We start from the raw sequence: 16400 nt of genomic DNA, 5'->3' as shown, positions 1-16400 counted from the left end.
AGGAGAACCTATAAAAGAATTTACCAAAATGCTTTTGTAAGAAGATACGTTTTTAGGTTTAGTTTAAAAACAGCTGTAGTCTGTGGGGCCCTGAGGTGGTCAGGGAGGGTGTTCCACAGTCCAGGGGCGGCAGCGGAAAAGGCCCGATCACCCATGGTGTGGAGCTTTGTCCTATGGGTTTGAAGGGTGTGTGTGGATGCTGAGCGGAGGGTACGTGAAGGGGTCTGGGGAGTGAGGGGTTCCTTGAGGTAAAGGGGTGCATGTCCGTGAATGCACTGGTGTAGCGAGTAGCGAGACCTTGTACTCAATTCTGAGCGGGACGGAGCCAGTGTATGGTTTTCAGGATGGGGGTGATGTGATCATATTTTCGTACCCTCATCAGGATCCTTGCAGCGCTGTGGTATGTCACCTTTATATAACTTTAGTTACATTTACAACCATAGGTTACGTCACAGCTGAAGGCCTGCTGTACTGCTGTACTGGAACAAAGGGCATTAGAATGGATTCATCTTCCAGCTGTAATAAACGGTTGACAGGAACTTGGCCAAGGAGACACTGCTCAGGTTTCAGGTTTTTATTGTACGTTCAAACTCATAATTCTCAATTAAAAACATTTTCTAGATATTGGCATGTATAAATATTCGGACTATGTCATTCACTCGTGTGAAAGATTATTTACACCTATTATGATTGATGTTCTCATGAAGTAGGGAAAAGATGATTCACGGTATTTATTTTAAAACTTGCTATAGTGGATTATAAGTATGATGTAAAGCTTTTCTATCCATTGGCATAAATGACTTATGTACTAATCTCTGAGCAAAAATCACAGCAGATCACCCAGCAAAATCAAAAGGACACGAGCAGTCCAGTGGACATGTACATGCTGCAGTCCCACCACTGTACCAACACCCCTGGCTGGATGAAACTGTCCATCACCTTGTTGAGTCTGGTCTGACCACTGGTTTTCCCCCACAGCCCATCTGATCTGACCACTGGTTTCCCCCCCACAGCCCATCTGGTCTGATGACTCTTCCTTTCCCTCCCCCCCCCCACCCCAGCCCTCCATAACAATAGTATCTGAAGTGCCTGATGTCAGATGACTAGGTATCTCCCAGTTAACTAGTATATTGAATTTATGTTCTACCTTTATTCCATTAATGCACAAGCATTCAGCCACATAAATGTCTCCGCTCATTAACCGTTATATCACTTTGCCAATATCCCCATCCTGATGTACTAAGACTGAATGATTCCATATGGAGGCGCTCTTCCTTAAGCAGTGAATTCGAGGTTGTATGAATTAAGCACCACTTAATACATTTTTATTTTCTTCAGTGTGCTTTGTAGATATCAAATAACAGCCATTTCAATTCAAAGCTGAAATAATGTACAATACTTTTAAAAGACAAGCTAGATGAGGGCTAGGGGTTTGAGCAAACTGATTATTTTAAAGTTAAAAGACCTGAAGAAATGTATAACATATCTTGAGCCCCAAGGCCAAATCATGAACCCAAATCACTTCTGATTACATAACAAGCAGATCATGAATTCAAGGGAAAATTCAAAGTGCTCTGTAAAAGAATATAAAAGTTAGCAGGAATCAAAAGGCCACTTTTGCACTGTGACAAAAAACGACAAAGCTGGGATGGGAGTGAGCCTCAAGGGGACCGGGACCGGCCGAAGCAGTCAGCCAGCCACCAGCCCACTGAAGGCCCAGAGTGAGCCTCAAGGGGACCGGGACCGGCCGAAGCAGTCAGCCAGCCACCAGCCCACTGAAGGCCCAGAGTGAGCCTCAAGGGGACCGGGACCGGCCGAAGCAGTCAGCCAGCCACCAGCCCACTGAAGGCCCAGAGTGAGCTTCAGGGGGACCGGGACCGGCCGAAGCAGTCAGCCAGCCACCAGCCCACTGAAGGCCCAGAGTGAGCTTCAGGGGGACCGGGACCGGCCGAAGCAGTCAGCCACCGGCCCTCTTAAGGCCCCGAGATGGAACCTGGAACCAGATTAACAATGGGGAAATGACTGCAAAACTGAAGTTTCCATGGTATCCCTAAATGGTAAGATTCACATTGTGTACAACGTGGAGCGCTTTGGTTAAAGCAGGATGTACGTTTGGCTTACTTCCTCTTGACTGTTGGAAACTGAAACCTTTGTTTACCTACGCAAGGGCATCCCTAACATTCTGTTTGTATCCAGCGAGAGGATCCTTAGCCTTTACTTTGTGTAGGAGCTCCCCACTCATGGAGCCCAACAACTACACGCTTGGATCCCCAGTGCAACCCCCTGCTAGGGTCTCCGGTCTAACCCCCTGCTTGGGCCTGGGCTCTAACCCTAACCCCCTGCTTGGGCCTGGGCTCTAACCCTAACCCCCTGCTTGGGCCTGGGCTCTAACCCTAACCCCCTGCTTGGGCCTGGGCTCTAACCCTAACCCCCTGCTTGGGCCTGGGCTCTAACCCTAACCCCCTGCTTGGGCCTGGGCTCTAACCCTAACCCCCTGCTTGGGCCTGGGCTCTAACCCTAACCCCCTGCTTGGGCCTGGGCTCTAACCCTAACCCCCTGCTTGGGCCTGGGCTCTAACCCTAACCCCCTGCTTGGGCCTGGGCTCTAACCCTAACCCCCTGCTTGGGTCTGGGGTCTCTAGTAGAAAAGGGTTGAGGCTGTCAGAGACAAAATGAGAAACAAAACTAAATCACAGGGAAGGTAGGGGGGATAGTATCGACGAGTCCTTCCCACCATGGTAGCTGGGTGTGTGTGTGTGTCCGTCTACCATTTGAAGGTTCAGTGGTTATGGTCAGTGTTAGTTAGTGTCCATGTGGTCGTCCACTCCGTCGCAGGCTGCCCCTGAGGACGCCGAGGGCTTGGTGGGGGTCGGGCCTTCTCTGCGCTGGTAGAACAGCACGTAAGCCGCCTTCGTCTGCAGGGACAGAAGGGTGGCGTTACGACACAAAACCACACGTCACCTGATACCAAGAGAGGACTGAGAGCCCAGGGGAGGAGTCAACGCGGTCTCACCACAATCTGGTCCTCTTTGGCCGACGAGACACTGCTGTCGTCAAAGTAGTACCAGCCTCCGTCCACTTTGTTCTTGCCATAGGCCGTGTCTGTCGGGGCAAAGGGCAGAGGCATCAGTTTGCTTTTCAAACTTTTTAATGCAAGAAATTGAACACCTCATTCATTCCAGAGATGGGCAAATTATTTGAAAGGATTAATGAATAGCAACGGCCCCATTGGACAGTCAACAGTAAACAGGTCGGATTTTACGCATGTAACATCTGTTTAAACATTGGATATATGCATATATTTCACTTTAAAATGTATATCTCTGCCATCTTTGGCCTTAGTTTGCAGCTTTTACCACCTCCGGCACCAAATCTGTTGGCCAAAGGTCAACAGATTTGTGGTCACTGCACGTTTTGCGCACCATTTGTGGTCACTGCACTATATCCAAATGGTCTGACAATATGGGTAGCGATTTGAAGGTTATTAGTCATGACGAATGGTGCGTGTATATCAAGTTTCATGCATATTGCACGTTCTTAGTGGTAATGGCAGCCTGTTTAAATGCTGAACTTCCAGGTCTTGTTATAGCACCACCTATGTGTGATTATTGCCCATATTCTGATTCCCTTACTCATTTTAAGAGTTCTACAAGACTGCAAATTTTATAGAAAGTCAGGAAAAAAAGAAAATAAAAATAATAATACTAACAAATACAAATGGGTTCCTATGTTTTTCGTAGGACCCCTAATAATAATAATAATAATAAGGGCACATGTTGACTCACAGTGGCCTCCTCCCATTCCCCCATAGTGGTTGGAGACGGCGATCAGGTCGTAGACGTAGGGCTCAGCTTTAGGGTCACACACAAACTCAGACATGTCCAGGTCCCTGGGGACAGAGAGGATTGTTAGGATCGTGACTCAGACATGTCCAGGTCCCTGGGGACAGAGAGGATTGTTAGGATCGTGACTCAGACATGTCCAGGTCCCTGGGGACAGAGAGGATTGTTAGGATCGTGACTCAGACATGTCCAGGTCCCCAGGGACAAAGAGGACATTGTTATACAAACAGGTCTTTACTCCTGCGGTCAAACCGGCTCGACAACTGGAACTCAACCGCCAAGCATGAGTCAGCATTCTGGGAGAAGGAAGGTGAAGGTACGAGGAAGTGTTTCCAAGAAGTCAGAGAATAAATCACAGAATGCTTCCTAGTGGATCCAGAGATAGCCTATCAGCCCAGGGCTAACAACCTTCCATTGTTTGCTTAAGAACGGTCTTTTGTAACGTTGTCTCACAACAACGTCTTTTATACTGTTATGTACAGCGAGGAGATAAGCTCTCACACCTTTGCACCATACACCTTAATGCTGTTCACTTCCTCTCCAGAGGTCCACCAGCTCCCCCGAGTGGCAGCAGTAGGATGTGACAGGAGGCTCACCTAATGGGGAAGTCCACCACCGTGTCCAGCTTGTCCCTCCAGCAGCGGTTGTAGGAGAAGCGCTTGAGATGGACGACGAGGAGGCGGGGCAGGGACCACAGGTCAAACTTCTTGGTGGCCTGCTGGTGCTTCTTACAGGTGGGGCAGTACCTGAGGAGAGGAGAGACAAGAGTCCTCAGTTTACAATGGAGAGGCTTCCTAAGAGTCCTCTCTTTAACAATTGAGAGGCTTCCTAAGAGTTCTCTTACCATGGGTTATGTAGGGCTGCGGTAGACCTTACTAGTGCCGCTTTTCCACCGACAGTACCAGCTCGACTCGACTTGGTTCCAGGCACGTCGCATTTCCATCTAAAAAAGTACCTCTTCAATGTGGGCGGGTCGTAGAAAAGAACCTCTCCAACGTGGGCGGGTCGTCATTAGGTTTTAATCACGGGAGACGCGATTCCCGGGAAATCTGAATCTGATCAAGACTATTTCCTGATTCCCGGGAAAGGTTATGATGGGAAATAAAATAAAATAAAAAGCGCAATGACTGCACGTCTATTGTTGTCATACGCTAACGTTGATGGAGGCGAAACTCGAGCCCTGGGAAAGGAACGACACTAAAACGTAACAGCGAAATACTGATCCTTGGGAGAGGGTCCGTGGACTCAAGCCACACACAACCACGCCGGACACACACAACCACGCACAGCCTAACTCTAGCCCCGGGAAAGGAGCGACACACACGGCGAAACGCTGATCAGTGTCCCCCTCGGGAGCGGGTCCGTGGACTCCAACCACGCCGGACACAAGTTAACTTAAAGTGATTATTCCCATTTACAGCCGCTGGCCAATCAGTTGCCAGCATCCAGTTTACGTCACACAAAAGTACCTACTCCGCTCGCTTGGAACCTCGATGGAGGTGGTACTAAAAAAAAGTACGGGTACCCGGTACCAGGTACTTTTTTTGCCAATGAAAACGCAAAAAAAGGCGGGGCGAGTCGAGCTGGTACTGTCGGTGGAAAAGCGGCATAGGAGTCATGTAGGGCTGTGGTAGGCCTTACCATGGTTCATGTAAGGCTGCAGTAGGCCTTACCATGGTTCATGTAAGGATACAGCTGCGGTAGGCCTTACCATGGTTCATGTAAGGATACAGCTGCGGTAGGCCCTACCATGGGTCATGTAGGGCTAACAGCTGCGGTAGGCCCTACCAGGGGTAATGTAAGGATACAGCTGTGGTAGGCCCTACCAGGGTTCATGTAGGGCTAAGAGCTGCGGTAGGCCTTACCAGGGGTCATGCTCTCCAAGCGTCTCCATGGTGGTGAACAGGTCGATGCATTCCCTCAGAGCAACGGTGGTCTTCCTCTTCTGAGGCTGAAGCACACTCTCATGCTTCTCCGAGGCCTACACACACACACACACACACACACACACACACACACACACACACACACACACACACACACACACACACACACACACACACACACACACACACACACACACACACACGTTACTCTCTAGATTCCGACACTAAGAGAAGACATTTCATTAAGGGCCTCTACTCCACTGACCTCCGCTTCCTGGTCGTCGTAGCACCGCTTCCTGGTGTCGGGGTCCCAGTCGATGGCCACGGTGGAATGTGCTGCAGGGAGAGAAGAAGAGCGAGGCCCTATGGGTGAGTCCTAAGGTGAGCCACTGAGTGCTTGAGGCAGCAGGCAGAGGGGAGACTCACGGTTGAGTTTGAGGACGTTCCCGTCGCAGGGCAGGGGGCTGATGTTGGCCGTCCCGTAGGAGTTGACCATGCTGAAGCTGAACAGCCTGGACGGCGCCGCGGAGACGCCCTTCGACCCCTTGTCCCCGTCCGCCTCTTCCTCCTCGTCTTCTTCCGAGGGGCCGGTCTCCGGCTCCGGGCTCCCCTGGTGGTCCATGGCCTCGTCCTCACCTTGAAGAGCCACATCGTTATCGTCAAGCCTTCCTCTGTCACCCTGCCTGTGGACAGACACTCCTCCAGCCAGGTGGTGAATGGGTGAATACAGCCGGACTTCAACTCAATGAATAGACAAAGGCCTCATTCTGGGAGCCAACAAGAGAGGGCAGCGAGGAGATCCTTTTGATCAATAGGAGCTGTCCTTTTGATCAACGGTACTAAACCCCAACCATTGAGGCTGAAGAAAGAGAAGTGACTCTGAACCCTGGACACACATACCATCGCAGACCCCGTTGGGCCCGTTGGCTGCCGAATGGCTGCTGCCATTGCTGGGGCCGGCGCTCGAGGAGGCCCCAGAGCTGCAGGAGGCCTCGGAGTTGCCGGGGCCCCCAGTGCTGCCGTGGGCCCCGGAGCTGCAGGAGGCCCCGTCAGACAGCGGGTTGGCGCCACCCTCCTGGCCGGAGTGCGACCCAGGGGGCGTGGGACCCTCGGCCCGGCTGCAGCTGGCGGAGGCGGCGGCGCGGCTCTCGCTACAGGGACTAGGATGGGGCTTGGCGTAGCGCCTGCAACACAAACCAGAAACCCTCCGTCAGCCTGAGAGACATGGTGGCCTCCCGCCTCAGAGCCACTCCGAGGGGAAGCCTCTTAACCCTAGAGACTAGTGATCGGCCGTTATTATCGGCTGATATGGGTTTTTTTCGGCCGATACACGTCACCGATTTAAAAAAAAATAATAAATAAAATTTCCCCCGGCATGATTTACAAACAGTTCAATAAATGTTAATTTTTTTTTATTGAGACTTGTAACATTTGTTTTCATCATTGTGTAATTTTTATGATGTAAATTGAGGGAGCAAAAGCAGTATCGGCTCCAAATATCGGTTCAAGAAAATTGGCATCTGCTTATCGGCTTAAGATTTAAAAAAAATTGGTATCGGCCCTAATTAAATCCATATCGGTGGATCCCTACTAGAGACAGGGCGGCCTCCAGCCTCAAAGCCACTCTGAGGGGAGCCTCTTAACGGCTGAGAACATGGTGGTCGCCGGTGGCCCGCAGTGATTCCCCTTAATAACGATGTCAACATTGTATCGTCACCTTGATCACTGGCCCACTTTGCTTTACTATAAAAATGATTTGGCAGAAGAACTCAAAAGCTTGAGTGACCAACTTGTGGGGGAAGTGAGGGATATTCATAAACATGCATTTCTTTCCTGTATCCTTTCCAGCTTAGTGGAAGAACACAATCCACACAATGAAATACGAATAGCCATGGAAACCAAATCAATAAATGCAGCTCCCTTCAGCGTAACTGACTACTAAACATGCAGTCTACGGGATTCAAAACAAGAGCCTGCTTTTTATGAAAAGGGAAAGAAATGGTCTTCTAATATTACTGGTTAAGATATGCCAGAGTATCGTGGACACAAGTGTAAAAGAAAATCCCAGATGTTTGTTGAAGAGGAGAATAATATGAAATGTGCAAATGAGTGGAAATGAGCCAACAAGTTGAAAATAATAATTTGGTAGATCAATTGGCGTTAAAGAGAAGCAGGCCTCAGGCCACTCACCCGATCCTCTCCAGGATCCGGAGGTACAGAGCCTCTGCCAGGAGGTTGTGTCTGGGGACCGTGAGCAGGAGGGGCTGGCCGAACAGCATGGTGCCGCTGGAGCCGCCCGCCTGCTTGGAGTGCCGCTCCCGGAAGTATACTGGCAGGTTCATCTGCTCGCTGTCCTCCTCCTGCACCTCGTACCTGCATAGAGCCAGGACACAAGCCAGGACCAGGTCCCGTCTGTTAGTGGTGCTCTGGACCAGGTCCGTTCAGGGTCAGTCTGTTTGATTCACTGGACCAGGTCTGGTCAGGTCTGTTAGTGATGCTCTGGACCAGGTCTGGTCAGGTCTGTTAGTGATGCTCTGGACCAGGTCTGGTCAGGTCTGTTAGTGATGCTCTGGACCAGGTCTGGTCAGGTCTGTTAGTGATGCTCTGGACCAGGTCTGGTCAGGTCTGTTTGTGATACTCTGGACCATGTAACCATCTAACCCTAACCCTACACTACAGGACCGATGCACAGGCTCTGCTTCAAATAAGTCTCTGGAAGAAACCCTTTTGACAACTTACACATAGATGTCGTCTTTGTCCATGATCTGGTTCAGGCCGTCGTCCTGGCGGTACATCTTGTGGAAGCGGTGATTGTAAACATCTGCCATCACCATCTAGGGACAGACAGCAGCTTGGTGGTTGAGTATCAAACCCAGAGGCGCCACAACAGAACAGAGAAGCTGGACAGCTTCCTGGATATAAACAGGGTATATATATAATAATATATATATATATATATATATATATATATATATACCCCATGTATACAAGGCAGTGTCTTTAAACAAGGCTCAACAATGTGGCAACACTCACATTCTCTGGAGCAATCCCACAGAGTTTGGACAAGGCGCTGAACAGGTCACTCACACAGCCCAGCTTGGGGACCACCACTCTGTACTGAAGACACACAACACAGAGGCCATCATCTTCTGACTCATTAGAACACACAAAGGCCAGCATCTTCTGACTCATTAGAACACACAAAGGCCAGCATCTTCTGACTCATTAGAACACACAAAGGCCAGCATCTTCTGCAGCACTCATCACATAACTGCACCACTGGTTTAATACAAACACGCTCTTACAACTTGCAATGGTTGCATGTCAAAACAGAAAACTACAAAGAGCCACACATGCAGACATTGTAAGTACATGTATATCCTCATACAGTTACACGGTTTGGATGTGTCAATGGAAATGCCAATGAGGACATAACACATGAATATATTACACTCAATTCCATGCTCAAATGATTGAGAGGTTAACAAGGTTGTTTGAACCTTTTCACTGATTGTTGTGCAAGTTAAATATTCAATGTGGATACAACTAGGTTAGAGTGAATAAAGCTAGAACACAGCATACGATTCTATTTCCTCCTGAAATTAATGTTGTTTTAGAGTGAATATCAGTTGGTAGGCCTAAAGTATCATCAGACCATAGCACAACATCTGAAGAGGACCTGGGTCAATATTGGATGTCAATAAAGTGAAGTTCAGCAAATAATGAGAAGTCTTACTCAAGGTAGGTTTAGGCGAAAACTCCCAAAAAAAACAACTAAATCCAATTCCAAATTGACAATATAAACTTGATGAGACTAACAGGTGGATATCTTGGGAACTCAATGTACAATTTCGAAAATTGGCCCAGAACTTCCTCTATTGAGATCTGGGCCAATAGAATTAAATGAGACCAAGCCAAACCATCCCATGTGCCTCGTGTGGCCACCAGATGGTGATGAACGTGTTACAATTGAAGGAAATTTACCCATTTCCTCTGAAACCCTACTAAAAATGGATTTGTATACACAGTGTTTGGTTGGAAAATGGTGGTCAAAGTGGTGTCTTGCATGAATACTTTCTAATGAGTTGAAATCCCTTACGGCGTCTTTGAAATCGAGGGGAGGGGCTAAACCCGGTACCGGGGTATTTAGGGAGGAAGAGGTCAGCTTTGTTGTGTTAACGGAGGCTCAGAGGACCAGCTCACCTGCATGGGCCTGGACTGGGGGTCGGAGCGCACCAGGAACAGCTCCATGGTGCGGTCCTTCTTCATGGGCAGAGGCAACGTGAGGTAGCAGAATGGGTCAAAGGTAACAGACACCTTCGAACATTCGGGGCACACCAGGGTGGATTTGAAGAGGCCGTGGAAGATGTCCACTATGACTGAGTCGTTACGCAAACGATGATTAGTCCAGGCTTCCTTTGCGACAATCTGATTTAAAAAAGGGAAATGGCAGCGAGAGGTAAGCAACATGTCGATGAGCCGTTCTTACCCACCGTGTTTCATGTTAAAGACCCATTTACAGAGAGTTCTGAAAACAGCTTTCCATCAAGGTCACCATCATGTAGCTCCATCACGCTTACCTCGTCTGGTCGGCCCTCGGCGTCCTTCACGGCCAGGTAGGGCTTCTTCTTGACGCGGTTCAGGTCCTCATGGAGACCGTCCAACAGGAAGGCCAGCAGCTCCTGGGAGTCCTGCTGCTGGTAGCCCGAGAACTGGGGCGCGAAGCGGCCCACCTGGGTCTGAACAAAGGGGAAGGACAGGTGAGCTCTGCACCCTTCAGAGTAGGGGGTGGTCACAGTCCGGAGACCCACTCCAGATACTGCCTGGTGCCTTGCTCAAGGGCACCGGCAGGAGTATTAACCCGACATGGATGTTTTTTGGTGTGGGAGGAAACACACATGGACACAGGGAGAACAAACAAACTATACACAGAAAGGCAGCCCACCCCCCAGGAGTTTCTTGCAGTGTGCCCGCAGTGCTGACCACCAGCCCCCCCCCCCCCCCCACAACTAACAGAACAGAACATCCCATCAGCCTGGAGGAACCTCATCAAGGCTGATGGTCTGGCTGTAGAGGAGCAGGGGCGTTGTGGGGGTAACATCAGGCCTTCTATGCAAACAGTGGATGACCTGACTCACCTTGAAGGTGCGCGGGGCCACGTAGTTGCTGCGACTGAGCCACATCTGCTTGACCAGCTCAGCGTAGGCCTCTGCGATCTCCCCCCTCATGCCCAGCGGGTTCTCCCGGTTGAGCTCCACCTCGTACTGGTCGTTCAGGAAGTAGTCTGTGAGTGCGGACGCGTTGCTCAGGCACTGGAGAGAAGACAAGAACCAAGAGTACGGAGGAAAACGTTTACTCAAGTGTTTTTGACAACTGTTTTCACACAAATGGACCTGGCAGTACAACTCACCTGTAGGGCAGAGTTCATGAAGCAGGTGTTGCCCAGATTACTGAGCCCACAGAGGCCTGGCTGGGACTGGGAGTCTCTGTAGTTGTAGGAGGAGCTGTACGAGTTGTAGCCCCCCAACCTGTTCAGAAAGAGTTCATCCCAGAGTGGGGGGGGACACACACACACACACACACACACACACACACACACACACACACACACACACACACACACACACACACACACACACACACACACACACACACACACACACACACACACACACACACACACCAAGAAGCAGTATGATAATACAGTGTGCGCGTAGACCATTTTGAATCTCAACAGTCGCCATTCTTAACAACCTGTGCAGCTGTTCAATTCAAATCAATTATGCAACAGGAATTGGATTCCAATGTAGGAGCACTACATATATGCATGTGCCTTCCTCCACCCAGACTCTGGTGTGGCTTGGAGGGAAATGTACTTCAAATAGGTAAGCTGTGTTCAAAATATGTTGCATCACATTTTATGGGTATGTTAGAGCAGGGGTTTTCAAACTTTGAATATGTGTGGACCATTTTCTATAATCAAGAATTTTCGCGGACCACCTTATAATACACATAATAAAATATGTCTCCACACAGTCCTACCTCAATTACCCGCACCTCTTAATAGGCATATATTAGCACTAAAAGTACTAATTCTAAGTAGCTTTCACAGTATTTTCTTTTCACCCTCCTTTTCTTTGTTTCCTTGTGAGGAATCTGGCTTGTAGCTGCCTCCGACTCACTGTCAATCTCTTCATTGTTGGTAACCTCTGCCTCTTTTCTCTTCAGAGAACCTGTAGCCGTCCACCGATCCATCTCGTGGTTCTGAGCACTGAATTTCAAAGTTCCCTCCTAGCCACTAGACCAAATATTCTGGAACGTTCTAATCTTTGCACTAGCCTATTTTACTAATCACACAATACCTTAAATTTTATTTAAATTGTATATCATACATACATCATTTTTAGACAGTAGAGCATTCATACAAGACCACCATCGCATTGACCTGCTCCTGACCCCTCACCAATTCAAAGTGTGAGCACGTGTGTACATTTCCATGATCATCTAGATGGTGGATGGGTCCTCCTTACCGGTTTCCAGAGGAGTTGCTGTTATTAAGCGTGTAGCTTGCGTTACTGCTGCTGTCCCCATTGGACACCGTCGAGGAGATGGTGGCGGACGAATTGGAAGAGAGTTTTGGAGAGGTGGTGAAATTCCTGGGTGGAGTAGCACTAGATCTACAAAGCACCAAGACACATAGATTACAATGAACATCCAAGCAAGGTGGAAACAGACAAATGTACATCACTAGGGCTGTAACTATATGCGTATCAAAACTGAAATCGTGACACTCAGGGCCACGAACATGTCTCGCGGTGTGAGAAGGCAGAATCTGGTATTTCCACAACGAGATTCGTAGTGGGGGTTATCTCGGCCATGGTTGAGAAGGAATTGGGAACCGCGACATGAAGGAGAAAGGGATTGTTGCCCAGGATTGTCCACCAGAGCCCACTGAACACTGCCCGGGGTTGTCTCCCGCCGGAGCAGCGGGGCTCCGGCGGGCAGTGGAGCTCCGGCGAGAGACAACCCCGGGCAACAATCCCTTTCTCCTCCATTTTGCGGTTCAGTCTGTACTAATATTGACATGGAAGTGGAAGAACCAGAGGCGTGAGAACCCGACGCAGTCGTTTGAGATACATAATATCATCCAGAGGCGCAAACAGCTTTTGACCATGATTTTATTTATATATATATATATATATATATATATATATATATATATATATATATATATATATATATATATATATATATATATATATATATATATATATATATATCTCCAGGACTCCCGCCGGAGCACCCTGAATGTTCAGTGTTCCACTGTAAACACTAGCGCATGGTACTGTGGCCGCAAGATGCTCAGGGCCACACCCTCCACCTCGACCCGCCTCTAAAAACGGCACGTTTGTGGAGAGCTCATTGTGGGACTGGCTCGTAGTGGCTGTAATTCTGCACCAATGCTGAATTTCTTGAACATCTTCAAATACCGTATTAGGGGCCCACTAACACCTATATATAAGCATCCATAAAGTAGCATGCCATGGGATCTTTAAAGCTGCTTTCACACCACCACTGCTTTCACACCACGCCCTGATAACCGCCTCGCTGCCGGAGGCTGGTGTGAAAGGGCCAGGCGTTTTTAAAAGTGGCTGCTGCCGCCGAAAGTTTCAACACGGGGAAAGCTCAGCGGTAGGGCAAAATCTGTGTGCGTTGACGTGGGCATCAACCGCTTCTGGGTCCAATCGCCGCGGTTGTTACCGCCTCCACTCTGCCGCCCTTCCCTCATTGAAATGAATGGAGGCGGCAAGTTGCCGCACAGCGGTGTGAAAGCAGCTTGACACACACACACACACACACACAGGCACGCACGCATGCAACTGCTCTCCTCGCTCGTCCACTCACACAGCCATTCTCGCGCACAGACATACGATACCCCTAACTATAACTCGTTATTGCGAATCAGACGTTCATGTTTTTTCCCATCTATTTGAAAGTTAGGCTATTAAACATGTTGCATTCTATACAGCCTGATGTCATTATTGAAGCTACATAGCCTAATTAAGAAGCGATAATAGGATATTTGACCGGCATATCAACAAAATGTCTGTAAAACGAAACCTCTGCAGGTCACTTTGACCGACACCGTTTTTTTCTAGTGGGAACGCTGGTTAGTGCTACCAAACCTTTCAAATTACTATTATTTATTTGACATTAATATTTTAAAATACGTAGGCATAAACCACAAAACTAGTTGAGGATTTTGTTGCCTACCTGCAAGCATCCTCCAACTAAATGTTACATTAAGTTAATTGTTACATAAGTAAATGTTTAAAAAATAAAATAGTTTTTAAATATTAAAAAAATCGTGGGATGTATCGAACCGTGGGTCAAAAATCGTGATACAAACCGATGCATGAGTTGGTGTATCGTTACAGCCCTATACATCACTGATAAAGCTGGTGTACTCAGAACCTTGAATAGAACAGCAGCAGAAGCAAGAGGCTCACTTACTTTGAATGGGAGCTTTGTCTGGGCCAGGTGCCATCCTCGTTCTTGCGTTCAATGACGAGCACCTGGGGAACAACAGGCCAACTGAGCTGCCATGGTGGAGAAACACTGGGACATGTTGTACACAGGGCTGACCTGACAGCGAGGTAATCTACCTGCACTAAAGGCTCATCAGAGTGAGTCAATAACAAGAGTAGTGACATTACATTGATTTACATGATGTACGTCTAACTGTAGTACCTGTCCCTGGAAGAGCCCGGCGTCCTGGACCGTGCTGTCTGGCTTGTTAAGCTGCTCGTACGTGTTGCTCATGTATTTGTTCCACAGTCGGGTCTCTTTCTGCGATGGGATCTCAAACAGTGACCTCATGGCCTTCTCAATGGTGTCTGAAAGGAACCAGTCATTAGTTAAATAGTAAAACATCCTATGGTAATGACCAACATAAACAGGACTCTTACAGGAAGTAGGAAGCCTACCTATAGTGTCCGCTTTACTGAAATGTCGAGTGACCACATTTTCCATGTTCTCATTCTCACACAGGTTCAGCTCCAGTAGATAGACTTCCACCTTACAGTGTTTGACAAACATGCCATGTTCAACCACCTAGAGAGAGACAGCTGGATGAGAACACACGACCAGAACTCAACAGCGATGCGGGGGTGTGCCTAACAGAACGTACCTTTCTGACAATGGGCCGCTGGCCATCCAAAGAGCCGTACCAGCCCACCAGCTTGGTCCACGCCTTGGTCGGTACCAGGACGTAGTCCAGCTCATCTATAAGGTGTTCTTTCAGGACTTGGGTTTCCTGGTCTGCAGAAAAAGGCAGATAGAGTTCGAAAGTGCTTTGTGTACCTAGATTTATAAAAGAATAATAAAAAGTGCAACACTGACAAAGCTTTACCTGAGAACAGCCCAGAGTTATCGATGGGTCCCGGGTAAAGGCTTTGCTCTCCAACATTGTACATGTCCCAGCTGTCGAACCCCACATACTTCTTCCATTGTTTGAACCAGCGACTGTCTATCAGAAACCTAGAAGGAACAGGATGTCATATTAACTTACAGGGAACCAATGAGGACATTAACACATTTTCTACAGGATTGGCAATTCTGCAGTGTTCAAACTTTTCCCAAAATGAGACCAAAGTTCCAAGTAAGTAAACGATAGTTTGGTCCTTAATAACAGACAAAACATGAGATAATAAGCATAAGAAGAAGGTGGAATGAAATAAAGAGTTTGCACTAACGTTACATCTATGTGGAAGTGTCATACTCTTGATGGAGGTTTGCCATTCTTCTGTATGGCATTCATGACCTATCTTCCTAGTGGACTGCCAATGACAGAAAACGTTCTTTATATGGTACTTAAGGTTTGTTTGACCAGTGAACGGCTCTCAGTGATCCGGAACCTAGCAGTGGTTCACTGGCCTCAGCTCGGACTACCACGGGCCTTCCAGACCCACCTAGTGGACTGGACGCCCAGTTCAACCATTACATAGGAATCATTTCCTAGAAATGAAACTTGTGTTTGTTGATCAGTGTGAAGGCCCATCAGACCAGACACCCGGTTAGCCCTGTACTAGCTCCGGCTAGCTGCTGATACCGAACTAAACTACGGAACCGCTGCCTTTCTTAGCGTCTTTAGCTCGACTTCTGATCCGGACAAGAGGCTCTGAGGGACAGACCACATCATGGACAGGTAAGAGGCCAACATTTAGCCTTAGCTTCATGTTAGCTACTGACAATACGGCAGTGACATCAACTTTCGGTTTCAGAGCCGCTGTTAGCCCGTCTGACTAGCTAGCAGCTAGCAGCTAGCTTGGCTGCTAAAGGCTAACAGGTCCACTCCTACCATTCATCGCCCTTCCGTAGGTTGGTTTTAATGAGGGATCCAACGGTCTGTTTCTGACTTTCGGTTGAAGGTAACTGAGCAGCCACTGGTTCCACTGAGTCCACTGGTTCCGGTCCGCCTCCCTCCGCCATCGTGAGAGACTGAGCGCGGCTCGCGCGGCTCGGAGCTTCTTCTTCTTCTGCAGCGAGGGCGCGCGCCTCCGGGAGAGGCCGCGCGCCTCCACCGCGGCTGCTCCCGGACGTTCATTACACTGAAGTACACAATCATGATAACCCTTAACCTGTACTTTAGATCACTTAACCCGTCTTTAAGA

General features: G+C 48.5%; 1 protein-coding gene across 1 annotated transcript; it reads right to left on the bottom strand.

Annotated features, from left to right (window-relative positions):
• Positions 1 to 559: 559 nt before the first annotated feature.
• usp4 (ubiquitin specific peptidase 4 (proto-oncogene)) lies at positions 560 to 16307 on the bottom strand. The gene is made up of 22 exons (XM_084464351.1): positions 16088 to 16307; positions 15140 to 15267; positions 14918 to 15048; positions 14715 to 14841; positions 14479 to 14624; positions 14242 to 14303; positions 12258 to 12404; positions 11138 to 11255; positions 10866 to 11039; positions 10308 to 10466; positions 9931 to 10155; positions 8761 to 8844; positions 8467 to 8561; positions 7918 to 8100; positions 6628 to 6911; positions 6154 to 6363; positions 5993 to 6063; positions 5707 to 5822; positions 4438 to 4587; positions 3785 to 3888; positions 3013 to 3101; positions 560 to 2914 (listed from the first exon to the last, which is right to left on the bottom strand). Exons 1-22 carry the CDS (start codon positions 16216 to 16218, stop codon positions 2798 to 2800), a joined length of 3051 nt encoding a protein of 1016 aa, XP_084320477.1. The 5' UTR covers positions 16219 to 16307; the 3' UTR covers positions 560 to 2797.
• Positions 16308 to 16400: the final 93 nt, after the last annotated feature.

Source organism: Micromesistius poutassou (assembly GCF_964030765.1).
Source record: "Micromesistius poutassou genome assembly, chromosome: 2".
In the NCBI taxonomy this organism is placed as follows: domain Eukaryota; kingdom Metazoa; phylum Chordata; class Actinopteri; order Gadiformes; family Gadidae; genus Micromesistius; species Micromesistius poutassou.
The sequence above is the reverse complement of the archived record's forward strand: the minus strand, read 5'-3'. Positions and strand labels throughout refer to the sequence as shown.

Coding starts and splice junctions, on each gene's coding strand:
- usp4 (XM_084464351.1), bottom strand. CDS start 16,218: ATGGCGGAGGGAGGCGGACCGGAACCAGTGGACTCAGTGGAACCAGTG. Junction 8,562..8,760: donor GTGGGATTGCTCCAGAGAAT/GTGAGTGTTGCC, acceptor GTCTGTCCCTAG/ATGGTGATGGCAGATGTTTA. Junction 6,364..6,627: donor GCCCAACGGGGTCTGCGATG/GTATGTGTGTCC, acceptor TGGCTCTTCAAG/GTGAGGACGAGGCCATGGAC.